The sequence below is a fragment of the Microtus pennsylvanicus genome, chromosome 1 (assembly GCF_037038515.1).
Source record: "Microtus pennsylvanicus isolate mMicPen1 chromosome 1, mMicPen1.hap1, whole genome shotgun sequence".
Classification (NCBI taxonomy): Eukaryota; Metazoa; Chordata; class Mammalia; order Rodentia; family Cricetidae; genus Microtus; species Microtus pennsylvanicus.
The window spans coordinates 194,231,674-194,247,815 of NC_134579.1; the positions used below are offsets into that span (position 1 = coordinate 194,231,674).

At 44.1% G+C, this 16,142-nt stretch overlaps 1 protein-coding gene across 5 annotated transcripts in view; it reads right to left on the reverse strand.

Moving 5' to 3' along the window:
• The window catches only part of Nhsl1 (NHS like 1), a 229,879-nt gene that overhangs the window by 102,962 nt on the left and 110,775 nt on the right, over window positions 1-16,142 (reverse strand). For 2 of the 5 annotated variants that reach the window (XM_075948274.1, XM_075948266.1), the window contains exon 1: window positions 6,786-6,872. The exons of the other annotated variants lie outside the window; for them this stretch is intronic. In XM_075948274.1, the coding sequence (XP_075804389.1) occupies window positions 6,786-6,801 (16 nt within the window). In that variant the 5' untranslated portion in view covers window positions 6,802-6,872. Of the gene's footprint in view, window positions 1-6,785; window positions 6,873-16,142 lie in introns of those variants that run through there. 5 annotated transcript variants of the gene reach the window in all.

A 16,142-nucleotide genomic window follows, 5' to 3' on the forward strand; every position in this document is an offset into this window, starting at 1 on the left:
TTGTTTGTGTTTTGAGTCAGGGTTTCTCAGTTAGCCCTGGCTGTCCAGAACTCCCTCAGTAGGACAGGCTGGCCTTGAACTCACAGAGATCATCAACCTACCTCTGCCTCCCGAGTGCTGGGATTAAAGGCCACTGCCTGGCCCTACATGTTTTGTTTGTTCGAATCTCTTGGCATCTTTCACTCGTGCCTTGATTCCTCCTCCTACTTCCTCTCTCCTAGAAATCCTGCCTAAACCTCCTGCCTAGCTATTGACCCTTCAGCTCTTTACTTCACCAATCGCAGGAATAAATCATCACACAGTGTACAAATATCCCACAACAAACTACCTCGGGCTCGTGCCTCCATGCCTTTTCCATCCACATGGTGAGTTATATCCCTTTTAAAACTGATAGCTAAAAGGTGACTTTTCTTGGGTATTTTGGCAAATAATTAATACAGGCTGGCAGAGAGGAAGCCAGCTAAGAGGCGAGTAGAAAAAAAAAAACCAACAGAGAGACATGGAAATCCACAAAGAAATGAAACAAGCAGAGGTTAGAAATGGAGAGAAGGATATACCTCCTGTGATAAACATGTTTGCCTACCATTCACAAGGCCCTAGGCTCTATTCCCAGTGTGGCAAAAAATGAATGGGTGTGATAGCCCACACCTACAATCCCATCACATAGGAGACAGAATTAGGAGTTAATTCAGGGTCCTCTTCCACTACACAGGGAGTCCCTGCCCCTTGGCCACAGTAAAATGGAAATCCAAGCCATAATTTTCAGGACTTTATATAGTCACTTGTTTCGGTTCCCCTAAAAGATCCACGGCTTTATCTCTGCATAGAGCAGGAAGTACAAATAGACAGATCCGAAGGCCTGTGCACTCTGTGCAGCAAAGCCAGAAACTGTTCTTTCTGCCCTCAGGACAGCATCTCCTGGAGTATGCCACAGCTCAGCAGGGTGATCTGGCTTCTGCTGTAATGGTCACATCAACAAGGACAGATTTGGCTCCTTGTAAGCCACCTGCTTCCCTCTGGTTTCACAAATACAAGATCTCACCAGTGTATCTATTAAAAGTGCTCATTTAGCAGGGTGATGGTGGCACATGCCTTTAATCCCACCACTCGGGAGGCAGAGGCAGGCGGATCTTTGTGAGTTCGAGGCCAGCCTGGTCTACTAGAGCTAGTTCCAGGACAGGCCCCAAAGCTACAGAGAAAGCCTGTCTCGAAAAACCAAAAAAAGAAAGTGCTCATTTAAATTGCAGGTGCAAATTCCCCTTGGCGCTGCAGATCACTGCCTATCAATAATAGTTTTTAAATGAGTGGAGAGTGCAGGAATGAGGGACACTTTATAAGAAATGGTTGAAACCATCTGCTAATTTGTACAACGCCCAAATACTGAAAGCATGAAGTAAAGTAAAATGCCCAGAATTCCACAACTGTGATATTCCCAGTGTTGCTTTGCTTTTCCTACCTTCAAACGATGCTAAGAACCAATGGAGAAAACAGCAGGCACTCGGCTTAGGGACTGTTTGATGGCTCACTGTGGAACTGAGGGAAGTGTAAGGGCTGGGTATGGGGCACACCTAAAATTCCAACATTGAGAAGAGGCAAGTCAGAAGGAGTCTGAGCTCTGGCCCATCACAGTGAGCCTGTCTCAAACAAAGCGGGTGGGGGAGGCAAGAGACCTTCCAAAGCAAATGGTTGCTTGTTAGCACACTTGAAAAATGCACTTGTTCCAGCACAGAAAAAACAAATCTGTTTCTGATTCCTGACATTGGTTTCTAAATGCTGCCAAGAAAGGAATCTAAGGAATTCTTCTGCATACACAACATACATGGAGACAACTGGAAAGAGGCCTGCGCTGGATCCCAGGGAGCACGTCTAGGAAGAGGTGGGGGCTGCTTCCAGCATGAACTGCCCTCCGAGCACATGCCTGGAATGCTTCACAGCCATGCTCTTGCTCTCCGGCATAACTCTTCGGTATTATTAGACAAGCTGGAGGCTTTCCTAAATCTGTAACTTGTGACACAAAGGGTATCTGCAAGATTGTCCTGTGGAGCAGGCAGGCGGCTGGGACACACCCCACTGCACAGAACTCCTGACTTTCCCGCTCCATCAAACCTGCTTTCCAGATCTCGGAAGACACACTGATGCTGAGAAGGGAAAGCACCCAGCCCTACACCAATCCCTGCTTCAAAATCCCTGCAAAAAGCGAAGAACCAGGAAAAAATCCAATATAAAATTCATTTAATTAAGGCTTACAGTATACCTTAAAGACTGGATTCTTAGTCAGTAAGCAATATCTGCATTCACCCTTTCCATAGTACAATCTTTTTCTACACATTGATTTATGTTTCTAACTCAAGAATAACACAAACATGAGAATCCTGAAAGGTAAATCATCCAACAGCCTGGACTATCTAATACAGTTGTTTAAAGTTTTGGCTCATATTGCATTGGCTGAAGCAAACTTAAGTTCAATTTTTTCCCCCCTTCTCCACAGGATAAAAGTTCATGAAGGAAACAGGATCGTGTAATGGAACTTAAGAGCCAACTTTTTATTTTGCATGGCTGGGCTTGAGTAGCTTTCCAATCGGTCTCTGCACAAATTGGCCTTAAACATGCATTTTCAGGTTTCAAAACCACCTTCAAAGCAGCTGTGTTGGGCTCACCTTACCCCAGCGCATCACTTCTAAAGCAAACGCAGTTCACAGCCTTTATGTGTGTTCTGCTACACAGGCTTATATGGCGTCCTCCCAGAATCTGCATCCACCAGAACTTCAAAATATGGCCTTATCGGGAAACAGGGTCCCTGCAGATGTATTCAGTCAAAATGAGGCTAGACATGTTAGAGTGGGCCCTAAGTAACTGGTGCCCTTTGAGCAAGTCACTCAACACGAAAACAAAAGAGGAACATACAGAAAAGGTCTCGTGAAAACAAGCAGGAAATGCGGGGATGCTGTTACAATAGGTGGAATACCTGGGTCCGCCAAAAATGGAAGACTCAAGAAGACTCTCTTCTAGAACCATGTTCCATGACTTCTACTGGGAAGATGTTCACAACTGTCTGTTCACTCCAGAGACCACAAACCAAAGAACTAACTGATCCCACAAGTCTAACAGAGGACGGCTGAGGTTACTGCGATTCTTTACAGAAGCATGGTGACGCCAAGGTAGCTGGATCTTTGAAACGTCCATCCCAGTATGGGTGACCGTTCACAAAAACTACATCCTTACAGAGCGTCTGCCCAGGGTGCATTGCAACTCTACCAGGGGTCTCCTCTTTCCCAACAATTGCTACACACACACACACAGAGTGGGGAAAAGTCTTCTGAACCTTGTAGGTTTTTTTTAATTGTGTGTTTTATGTGGTATGTAATGTAGGAACATGTGTGGATATGATTGTACATACCACAACACATATATGAAGAATGGACAAGCTCAGTTGCTAGTCTATGCATTTCACCTTGTTTGAGACGGGTCTCTTATTGTTTCTACCTAGGCCAGACTCCCTTGCCTGCAAACCTGCAAGGATTCTCTTGTTCCCACCACCCATCATGCCTTAGGAGTGCTGGGTGCATAGACATGCACCATACATACATACATACATACATACATACATACATACATACACATACATACATACAATGAAAGACAGTCATATATATATAACAAGGGTTCTGGGATCTAAACTCAAGACCTCACATTTGCAAGGCAAATCCACTAAGCTATCTCCTCTGCCCCAACCTTACCATTTTCCTAAGCCTCGAAAGTTCCCATAGCTTCTATGATCCCCTTTCTCGTCTCCCACAGCGAATGTTTCATTTGGGTAGAAGTGTCTGCATGTCAAGACAATACCCTGATTTCAGATGTCTGACCTGTAGACCCCTGTAACTAATTACAGCTGCTTTAGTAAATTATTGCACACTTTTCTGCTATCAGCACCATTGGGACAATACTTTGCTGAAGTCCAAAACTCAAGTATGATTAGTGTGTGACCTTGTGGTGATGTCATGCAACACATGATTTAATGTTTATGAGACACCAGGCTGTGATGGATTAGAAAACTTTTAAACATCTACCCCATACAGGAAAAAGTTAAAGATATTATTTATAAAATCAGGTTGCTGTACTGTATTTAATAAATTTTGGTTTTAACCATCTTAGAGATAACTGTGTCCTGTGTGATTTTAGTGGTAAATACTTAATTCTAGTTGTTTTTTGTAAACAGTCATCTATGACTATACATGCGATAAACACACGGTAGCTTGCTATTAGTGATACTGTTTGGTCAGCCAGAAAGTTCCATCTTGGGTCAAGATGGATCACTGACTAGAAAATGCAGGCCAGGCCTTTGTTAAACACAGGGGCCTTGGCAGAACTTCAGAAGGCACCTTCCCACAGACCAGGGGCTCAGATGTTGCTCAGACAAATTAATTTGGGTGGGGTGGATATACTGAGATACTTCAGTGGAGACAGCAAACAGTGACTAGATTTACTAAACAATCTATCAGTTTCACAGATACAGAACAACTGTATGCTATTCTAGTCATAGCCATGGCAAAGGGAACTTCTATACAGGCAGTTACTAGCACAAAAGTGACTGAAAGCCAAGAAAACTGACTTCAGAAAAAAAAAAGAGAGAGAGCCTCAATTAAAAGAAGGAAAATTGCGTCAGTGTAGCAGCAGGCTATCTGATTAGAATGTTTTCTTCCAGCAATTATGAGAAATACACAGGAACACGATTTCAACCCAAAGAAAGACAATCATGTTTCCTCTCAGGTCAATGTTATTCACAACCACATAGTCAATAGCCCCCAGGACATGAGCCAGCAACAGAAATAAGCCCATTACTGAAAACACACCCCTTTTCCCAAGTAAAAACACCACCCATCAACAAGTGGTCCTCAATATTCCTGACCTTAATCTCATTTCCTCATGGGTTTGCCTCAGTAGGTCGCACACAGGGCCATCTACAATGCATCACTGTGCGCCAGCAGGCTATAAAGGACAGGAAGAGTGTGAATTATCCGTAGTTTGCCTGATGCTTAGAGATCCAAAGAGGGGGCTTTATTTAAGCTGTTCACGTGAATTCCATGTTTAAACACACACACGTTAGCATCAAAGGACTTAGTTGTCATAGGATGTTATAGTCTTTGCTTTTAAATCCGTCCTAAGTTGACACAGAGGCTAAGGCCATGGTGTTGGTCAATTCTCTAACAAAGTGAAATTGCTGTTAAGGGGTAGACAGAGGAAAACAAAATACACTGTGGCTCTAGAGGTCACACCCAATGACAGTTTCACACCTCCATTCAATTAAAATTATTAACCTTGAGCTGTCACTAGATCGTAATGACATCAACTGCACTGTGGAAATCACACTAGATAGCATGTTACTTTATCCAATAACGTTGTTGATGTCCCACACCTTTATCCCACAAGAAAAAAAATCAGTTTACATGAAATGATTTCATAATCCCTTTCATCAAAAACTACTTTTTAGGAATATTCAAATTCATTTAGATTAAGTCTCCCAAGAGATTCATAACAAATCTCTATTGCAAGAATTAATTGAGGCTGGGCAGTGGTGGTGCAAGCCTTCAATCCCAGCACTTGAGAGGCAGAGGCAAGCGGAACTGAGAGTTTGAGGCTGGCCTCGTCTACAGAGGAAGTTCTAGGACAGCCAGAGCTACACAGAGAAAAACCTACAAAAGAAAAGAGAAGGGAGGAAGGAAGGAAAGAAGGGGAAGGGAAGAAAAAGCCAATAATAATATGAATGAATGTTTAAGAAGAAAAAAATGTGATATTCTTTTCATTCTTGTCCCCCTCAATTTGGTCAGTTCTGTACCTGGTCCATCAACAATTATCTTCAGCTTAAAGCAGAACATTAAAGACTCTGACAAGTCTTAAGCTATTAAAATTAAGCTGGACAAAGACAGAAAGAACTCCCATGAGCCATGTCTACACCCTATTAACAGACCGAGAACAAAGGAGTGGTCTGCATAGCAAACAAACCAGGGACACGTTCTTTCTCCAAACTGAAAAGCTGTCATGAGTTTAACATCACCAGAATGACATACACAGAAAGATATGAGCAACTTAGCTTGCTTCTGTTCCAAGGAAATTCATTGCTAACTCCCTCATCTCAACAATCTCACAGAAACAGCACAGTTTCTCATGCCCCAAGTAAAGACGTTGTGACAAGACCTGGAAGAAGAATAATTCAAGGAATAAAATGATCGTTTAAAAAAACCATCAGTTACCCATGAATCCCGACAAATACTCAGTTATTCCTCATGCAGGATACTTGGGAACTCTTACAACTCACATGTAGCCAGAAAAAAGAAGAGTCTTCTACAGCACAATCGGTTTCAATCCTGAACTCACACGTTAAGGCTGAAAGCAATGGACTCCTTCCCCCTCTACCCTGCTCTAACTTTCTGTATGAGTAACTCCTAACAGGAAAACATCTCTTCCAAGACTCGCAGAACATCACTAAACAATTCTTACATTATGGAACTTATTTAAAAACAACAACAACAACAAAAACTTTCATCTTCAACTTTTAACCACTTTCGTCTATGACAGAACACACACAAAACACATTTAAAGGAGAAATCTTTCTGTCTAAAAGAATTCCATCTCTCCAGCAGGAGGTCTTTCTTCCTGTTTGCGATAAAAAAAAAAAAGAACAATGACTTTTTGACTTTCATACTAAACTCCCTCAAATTCTAGCTGCAGTGGATCCAACCCTGTGGATTGAATGACAGTTTTCCCAGAGGGACGTGAAGCCCCCTCACCTTTCAGGCAGAACATTCTTCCGCAGTTCCATGGAGGGGCTGGTGTTGTAGGAGCCGATGTGGCCTGCAGTGCTAGGCACAGCTGTCTCCCACCCACCTCTTCAGCAGCCACCGCCAGAGAGCTCAGGCAGGCAGCCAGCGCCTGTTACTACAGGAAGCCACTACCCAATCCCAGCTTTCTGGCCCCGCTGCTGACACCTCCCTATCTGTCCGTTATTTCACGCCAGGAACCAGCCCGGGATCTTCTAGAGAAGCGAGGGGAGCCTAGGGTCAGCAGTCACAATCCATCCTGTGCAAAGCCACCCGCGACCACGGAGAGCCCATTTGTTTGTGTTTATAGCTCAGCATTTTCCACCGCAGCCGATGCGGCTCTTCCCAGGACAAGCCACACAGATTCCGTGTAACTGTTCGCTATTAATTACCACTTCCCACCTTGCCGTCCCTCTTCCTCTTTTGTCACGGGCTCGCCTCTCTTCTCTGATGTGGAACAATCCAATACTAGCATGCAATTAACACTAAACATTAGAATACTAAACACTCCGCATAGCTGAATATACATAAACCAGTGAAAATGTACGCAACATTCGTATCACACCAAATAGTAAACCCCGTGCACACACTGACTCTCATTCTTCACAGCCTACTAGTGCTATGGATAAGCGTGTTAGGATAGGAGTGTGAACTATGTCACACGTCTATGACACTGCCACTTTTTCAGACAAAAGGGGAAGTCAGTATTAGAGTGTGTGTGTTTCTGACTATTACTGCACAACTGGGTCGTTCAATCTCTTCACTTACAATGGAAGGCTAAAGGCACCCTGGCAAACTCTCCATCAGAGGGTTATAAACGAAAGAAAAGAAATAGTCTTACAGACACTGGCTCCGGGGCACTCTGAGAGTTCCATCTGAACCCTGAGTGGCCCTGGGAGTCCCTTCCCACATACACTGTAAAGTCCCCGACTGCAGGAAGCGGCCATTGTTCACGGGCCAGCTGCTGGTGGCGGGTCTTTCTCTGGACACCACAGGATACAGGAAACTGATTCACAGACCTACTCTGTCTATCTGTGTACTGGTGGCCAGTTGCAGCCCTGGCTGCCCTGTGTAGATGCTCTATGCGTCTTTGCCTTTCGGCATCGGTAGATCCCTGTTGAATTGCTCCTCGCTATCCTGTACCACAGACAGCAGCTAGCCGATAAGTTGCCTATCCTGGAGAAGTCATCGCACTTCCTATGATCTGAAGGAAATAGAAGACGAGGTCTGTGGCCAGAAGGAGTTAGGACACAAAGAACTTGGATGTGAAATGATAGGCTGGAGAAGCAAGAGCCTTCAGGGTCAGTTAGTCCAGAAAACTAGGAGACAATCTATTTACCTAAGCAGCAGCAGTATCAAATTAAAAACCACACTGGGCTGCTCTTCCATGTCACCCTATGTCACTTACTTGATGAGTCAGGGGTCATTGTATCTTGAGTGGTCTTCCGTGTGATGTATGGACTGCAGAGGTTCTCCTAAAATATTCTTGTAGGTGAGATTCAACTTTTCAAAAATATACATTTATTTATCTTTGCTTTATATGTATGCGTGTTTTCCCTACATGTTATGCCTGTGTAGTATATATGCGCTGTACACACAAAGGCCAGAAGAGGGCATTGGATCTAACAGAACTGAAGTTACAGGCCACTGTAAATGGCTCTGTGCGTGCTGGGAACCAAACCCAGATCCTCTGGAAGAGCAGCCAGTGCTGTTAATAACCGAACCACCTCTCTAGCTCCAGGCTCAACTTTTTAAATGGCACAGCAGAATTCCTACCTCGGAGAGTTAAGGCTCTTGAACACAGGCTCAGACAAGTGGTCAGGGAAGTGGGGTGTCCTATGTATTTAAATATACTTTATGACTATCCACAGATACCTATATTTTAAACCTTTCTTCTGTTATACATGACTTTATATACAGGAACGTATACTGTGATAGAAAGCAAAGAGATCCTAATTCCAATAGTATCCACATCACTATCTAGACAGCGTCTAAGCAGTTCACTGCCCGTAAATGTGAAGACAATGAAGTAAGTACTGGTATACTTAAGATTCCAGCCTGCTCCAATAATCTCTTGGTATAATACACAGATGCATACTGTTAGGTATACCATGCCAGTTTGAAAGAAAGGAACAGTTTGACTTTTTGTAGTTTAGTGGAATAGATGAGTGGAACAGGAGCAGGGGCTATATTTCAGTGGTGGGCTGGACCCCCAAGATTGCTAAGGTTGGGGGGAGGGCAGAAAGGGGGAGATAACTTGAACAAAAATTTAGGAGTCAATTCAAGTAAAACTAAGCAATAGAAGCCCAAACTCATAACAATCAATAATAGGTTTTTGCCCATTAGCATTTAATTTACTTGACCTCGTGAGCCACTCACAATAAAGTAGGTATAACTTAGGGTTCAATTCACAGAAGGACTGTACTGGTTTGGACGCATAAAGCACTGGATTCTACCTCCAACATTATACAAACTGGGCATGGTGGAGCAGACAGGAGAACTCAAAGTTCAAAGTCATCCCTAGCTACACACTCAATTTGAATCTCATCTAGTGCAGGATACACGAGATTCTGTCTCGAAGAGAAAAGGGGAGGCGGTATAATTTCATGAAATGGTCAACAATGCCCACCCAATATCCTCTTCTCTCTTCACGATGTGACATCATCATTCACGATGTGACCTCATTTTGAACAAGGTCTTTACAGATGTGACTAGACTCAGGATCCAGATGATGTGATACAGACTGGGTAGCTGGCCCCCGTATCCAATGAGAGCATCCTATTCCGAGAGAGACATGCAGAAATGGGGAAGGGTTGTGACATGATGTCAGACAGTAGCACGATGTTCCCAAAGGCAAGAAACACACCCAGCCACCGGAGTCCGCGAAAGGCAGGCAAAGAACATCCCCTAAGCCTTCAAAACCAATGTAGCCTGCTCCCCCTGGTTTCAACAAATGTTCTCTTGAACTATGCCATTTTATTGAGTTACCCCAAATGCAATGCCTTGTGATGTCACAGTTCAAGGCGCTGCATTTGGGGTAACTCAATAAAGAAGCCTTATATTTAACAAGGCAAAAATCATGGAGAAAGGGACATTTTATCTTCAATGTATGCTTAAAGAGAGGACTAAAATGCTCTTTTTTTTCAATGCCCCTTTATTCTGGGGCTATACCTTTACTTGGATTTTTAAAAAGGGGGGTCCTTTTTAATACAACACCCCCAAATGACACCAACACCATCTTTTATAAAATTCGTGAAACTACAGATATCACTACCTGCACAGCGTGAAGTCTTCTCAAGTCATGAGCGGCCTTCCGTTGCTGCAGACATGTTCAAACTCCCTTCTTTTGAGCCTGCTGTAATTGCTCACAGCTTCAACACCAGCACGCAGGAGGCAGAGGCAAGTGGATCTCTGTGAGTCAGAAGCCAGCCTGGTCTACAAGAGCTAGTTCCAGGACATTCAGGGCTACAAAGAGGAGCCCTGTCGTGGAGAGAGGAAGAGAGGGCGGGAGGGAGGGAGGGAGGGAGGGAGGGAGGGAGGGAGGGACAGAGGGACAGAGGGAGGGAGGGATTGAGGGAGGGAGGGACGGAGGGAAGGAGGGATTGAGGGAGGGAGGTAGGGAGGGAGGGAGGGAGGGAGGGAGGGAGGGAGGGAGGGAGGGAGGGAGGGAGGGAGGGAGGGAGTATGGATCCCTTATTTCTGACTATCCAACTGTGAACATAGCTAAGAATAAAACATGAAAAATACAATGTTCAAACGATGAAAAAAATTAAGGACTATGAATTAAAATTATTCTGCCACTACTGATCACTGTTCCTGAGGTAGAAAATAAATAATTGTCCAAACTCCAGTACAGAGGCGCAGGCTGGAATGATGCACAAGGTACAGAATTCAGAGTCCTTTGGACAAAACAAAGTGTTCCCTGCCAACACTAAAGTCAGGGCGGCAACCTCTTTGTTCCCTTGTGGGATTACAGCATCCAGCCTCATGTTAAACTTTAGCATTACCTCTACCAGACAGAGTGGTAGCCAACACACAGCCAACCTTGCTGAGAGTTGTCTTCCAAGCACTCCAGTGATAGTGGCTTGGATACAAGAATTTTGATTTCATCAGTGTGATGAGGATAAATTAGGGATGAATTTGCATAACACATATAAAAAGTGATTAAAGATTAACTTATTTCATTCCTGAAAAAAAAATAATAAAATTATGGAAGAAAAATTTCCTCTTATCAAAAAAGCCAAAGAGGGAGTTGAAGGGATGGCTCAGCAGTTGAGAAAACTGACTGCTCTTCCAGAGGACCTTGATTCAGTTCCCAGAAACCACATGACAGCTCACAACTGTCTGCAACTCCAGTTCCAGGGAATCTGATATCCTAACACAGATATATGATGTGGGAAGTCCTTCTGTATATGTGTTGCTTTTATTGGTTAATGAATAAAAAAGTTGCTTTTGCCTGTAATAGAGCAGAGTAGAGCTAGGTGGGAAAACTAAACTGAATGCTGGGAGAAAGTAAGCAGAGTCAGTGAGACACCATGTAGCCACCAGAAGAGAAACATGTGAACTGCCAGCTGTAACTTTGTAGGGTAGGCCATGAGCCTCTTGGTTAAATATAGAATAATAGGAATAGGTTAATTTAAGATGTAAGAGCTAGCAAGGAATAAGCTAGAGTCAATAGCCAAACAGTGTTGTAATTAATACAGTTTCTGTGTGAATATTTCGGGTCAGGGAAGCCAGGAATGAATGAAAAGCCTCCAACTACAGACACACACACACACACACACACACACACACACACACACACACACACATATATAGGCAAAACACCAATGCACATTAAATAGACAGACACATAAAACTTAAAAAAGAAGCCAAAGAGGCATGCTGACCCTATTTAAATCCTGGACACCACCCAATAGGTCAGACACCAGTTTGTATCTGTAATCCCACACTTTTACTGTAAAAACTGAAGGCAGAAAAAGTAGAATCAACAGGGAGGTCCTATGCACAGCCACAGAAACAATGGGAGAAACCTTGCCTCAAAAACAAGGAAGGTGGGGGCTGGAGAGATGGCTCAGTGGTTAAGAGCATTGCCTGCTCTTCCAAAGGTCCTGAGTTCAATTCCCGGCAACCACATGGTGGCTCACAACCATCTGTAATGAGGTCTGGTGCCCTCCTCTGGCCTGCAGACATACATGCAGACAGAATATTGTATACATAATAAATAACTAAATATTAAAAAAAAAGGAAGGGGTAGTGTGTTGCACAAGCATGCGGACCCAAGTTCAAGCCCACCCTACCACTGTACATGTGACTGCATCAGTACTCTGTCAGAGAGGAACCCAATTAAGCCTTTCCCATCACCTGTTACGAGAGGAAGAAGACATCGAATTATAACATTATAACATTATAACTTTAAATTAGCTAATTTCACTTTTCTTCCAGTTGGTTAGTTCATCCATTCATTCCTCCTAGAATTAAATCTTAGGTTTTTGTTTTGTTTTTAACATATTAAGCAGCCTCTCCATCACTGAAACACTAGTGATGGACTTAGGTCCTCATGTGTGTTAAGTAGACTCTCAGCCCCTGCTGGATAGGTTAAACTAGCCCATCACTGTGGTGATCCTAGCCCGGCCACCCCTGCAGACAGAACAGATCGATGGTCTGAAAGCAGGCTCCTCCAACCATGATCTGAGCCTGGATCCCCAGGCAAGCAGCCTTGGAGGACACTGAGACAAACATACTAGGGTCTGAAGTGTGTGTGTGTGTGTGTGTGTGTGTGTGTGTGTGTGTGTGTGTGTGTGTGTGTATGAGAAGAGAATTCTGCTTCCACGGCCAGCTTCTCAGTGAACTCAAGCAACTCATGACAATTTGCCAATATAATATACATTATAGTGATTTAAAAGAAAAAAAGGCTAACACAGAAACTCAGTACCAGCAAGCAGGCTCCTTGTTGTGACAACATACCTAACCATGGGGTTCAGGCCTTTAGAATTGGTTTGGGCGAGCAATTTGGAAAAGTCTGGAGATGGAGATTAGAGAGTACCTGGAATGCCGCACAGGTGATTGGGGTGGGAGCCCCCAAAAACTAGAATGCCAACGAAAATGCCACCAACAGTAAACTATGGCCATACAGCCTTACATGGGAACAAGAACTCTACTGGGCCTTGCACTAGGGGCCACGCGTGTCACATTCTGATGGAGAATATGGTCACATTTTCTCCCGTGTCCTAAGACGTCTGTATTGACATCAGGCCAAATTTAAACTTGGTGGACCACTTAATCTAGGGAGGACAACCTTCAGGCTGTGGCATGAGTACTGCTGGCTACTTTTAGCCATAATTACAGTGAAAATATGAACTTAAGAACAGATCAGAGAGATTTGGAAAGCTTGGGTGTAGGCCAGAAAAGGAGCGCGTTAAAGCAGCAAGACTGGGGGGCACCGCTGCTGAAGAGACCTAGGCTTTCAAAAGGGAGCTAGGTGCCCCCCTTGGGTGAGGAAATTGCGTTGAGGATGCCCAGGGAATCAGCGCAGCCTCACCCGAGGCAGGCTAGTCAGGAAAGAGCTTTGGTGGCCTGTGTGAGAAGTGTCCCTGTTTCGCCTTCTAGAACATGTACGAGGGAAGCTGGGGCCTCAAGAGAAGACTCTAGAAGTTGAAAGGGGTCAGCAAGGTAGAACTCTTGCCAAGGAAAGCTGCAGGACACAAGCAGACATGGGCCAGGAAGGAAGTCATGTGGGCTGCAGCCTGCAAGGATGTGGGATCTCGCACCACCCCCAGCTGGCAGGCTTGGAACTGTAGGACTGAACGTTTCCCCTGCTGGGGTTTGCTCTTGCTTAGCTATATCCTTCCTTTCTATGTCTGCATGTATTCTGCTTGAAATGGGAAAGCCTACCCTGGGCCATTGTACAGGCAAAATTTTATTTAAGTAAAATAACAATAGCAACAACGAGAGAAAACAACAGAGACAATGGGTTCACAGCTTGGGTCTCAGAAGAGGCTTTAGGTTAAAACTCTCGAATAACGTTGGACTGTTGGGCATTTGGCAGGAATTGTGGTTCAGTAAAATGTATTTTGCATTGGGAAACAGGCACAAGGCCAGGGGCAGGATTTGTTATGGCTTGGATACCGCATCCCCAGGAAAAGGCTTGTGTGCGGAATGTCTGGTTCCCAGCTGGCGGGGCTACTGAACAGAGATTAGATCATGAGAAACAAACTCCATCAACGGATGAGCAGGTGATGAGTTCACAGCTGAGTGCACTCTGGGGAAGTGGGCCTAGGTGGAGGACACACAGGTCTCTGGAGGAGACTCCCTAAGCCCTGGCTGCCACAAGGAGAGCAATGGTCCCCTTCGGCCATGATTCTACTCTGCCATGGGCCAAAAAACATTGGAACCTGCTGGTAACCTCTGTAGTCACAAGGCAGAATAAATCTTTCCTTTTTTTTTAAAGAGAAAACCCAAATGAGCACCTTTGGCTATTTTGCTTCAAGCTAGAGCCTCCTTCATACCTTTCCAGTCATTTAGCTTTCTTTTCTTACTAAATCTGACCCCAATCCACTTTCATTCCTATTATATCCTTTTAAAAGGACTCTAATTGTTCTTTCTCCCTTGGGGAGAAAGTTATTTCTCCACTTATGTAATATACATGCACATACATACATACCACATATATGCATATCCACATATATCATACATGCATATAAACATATATATACATGGATACGCACATGTATACACATATATCACATACACACAAGCGTACACGCATTCATATATGCATATGAACACATATAGACATACACATATATACAACATACACATACATGCATACACACATACATACGTATACACATACACACACAAAGGACAAATCTCACACTCCTCATCTAGCAATAAAAATGCCTCTAGAATTAGACTCAATTCATTTTGTCAACTCTTTTGGCCACACCTCCTCTTAAGCGGCCACTTCGGTAAGCTTCACATCCGTCCACAGGGTCTCCCACCTTGGCGTCTCTGGTGAGTCTGTCATTTGCTTTGTCTGGAATGCAGCCCCGTTCCCACTCAGTTTTCTCACTTCACTAAAGACTTACGTGAGCAGCTCCCTCTCCAGAAAGAACTCATTCCCCTGGGGCCCTCAACCACACCTCACTCATCCAGCTACCCATGGCTCACCTAAAATCAGAGTTCCTCAAGGCAAGGCCCTGTTCCTTTGCCCACAAAGGGTGCCTGGAACACGACAGGCCAGGTGAGCAGTTACCTGGATCATAACCGCATACAATCCGTGCTACTCTTACTTCACCAGTCTCTGCAAAAGCAAGGAATAACAGAAAGATACAAAACCCAGATGAGACATATATCCAACCCTACTGGTATTTCTATTTTAAAAAGTGTAAATATTTAATGCATTTCTTCAAAATCAAATAAATTGGAGTGATTTTCTCCCTCTGCATGCCTTTATTAAAACTCCTTATTGGTGGGGCCTGGTGGCTCACACCTTTCATCCCAGCATTGGGAGGCAGGGGCAGAAGCATCTCTGTGAGTTTGAGGTCAGTCTGGTCTACATAGACCCTGTCTCAGGAACAAAACTAAAGTTGTTCATTAATAAGTCCCTGACACTATTTATACACAAGTCACAATGCCACAACATAACCCATAAGTTCCTACAATCAAATAACAACAGCCTCTTGAGGACTCAGTTGATGACTCTTAATAATTTGATTTAATGATATAATTTTTAGGGACAATCACTTCTTTGTGCTCATTTGCTAACACAGACAGATTCTTTCCCAAGGCAAGTCCATCACCAGCTCGGAAAGCAGTCGTCCCCACCCTCCTTCTGCACTAATTAAATATCTGGAGGATGACAAAAGTGGGAAAGGAAGAAAATGATCTTTCTGGAAGTGTGTATTATAAGAATATTAAGGCTGGCATGTCCAGCTGGAGGGAGGAGGCCCAACTATGTCACAACAATGACCTCAAATCCCACTTCTTAGGAAAGTCACAATGAGGTCTGTAACAGGAGGGAGAAACAGAACTGCCAGGGTCTCTGATTCTTTCCTCTCAGAGCTCGGCCCGTCAGGGTGGCTATGACACACGCATCATATCGTGAAGGGGAGCAGGTTAAAGGACAGAAAAATATGCACAGGGCTGCCCCAGCATCCTGGGCTCTCGTCTCTACACTTCATCAATGTCCTCCCAGGGGGCTGATTTCTACAATCCACAGATCAATCCCAGTATTGCCCCATAACCTCAGAAAAATGGACCCCTCCAAACTGAACCATTGAGAACATGTTCATCGTGTTTTCCCTAGGTATCTGGATAACCTGA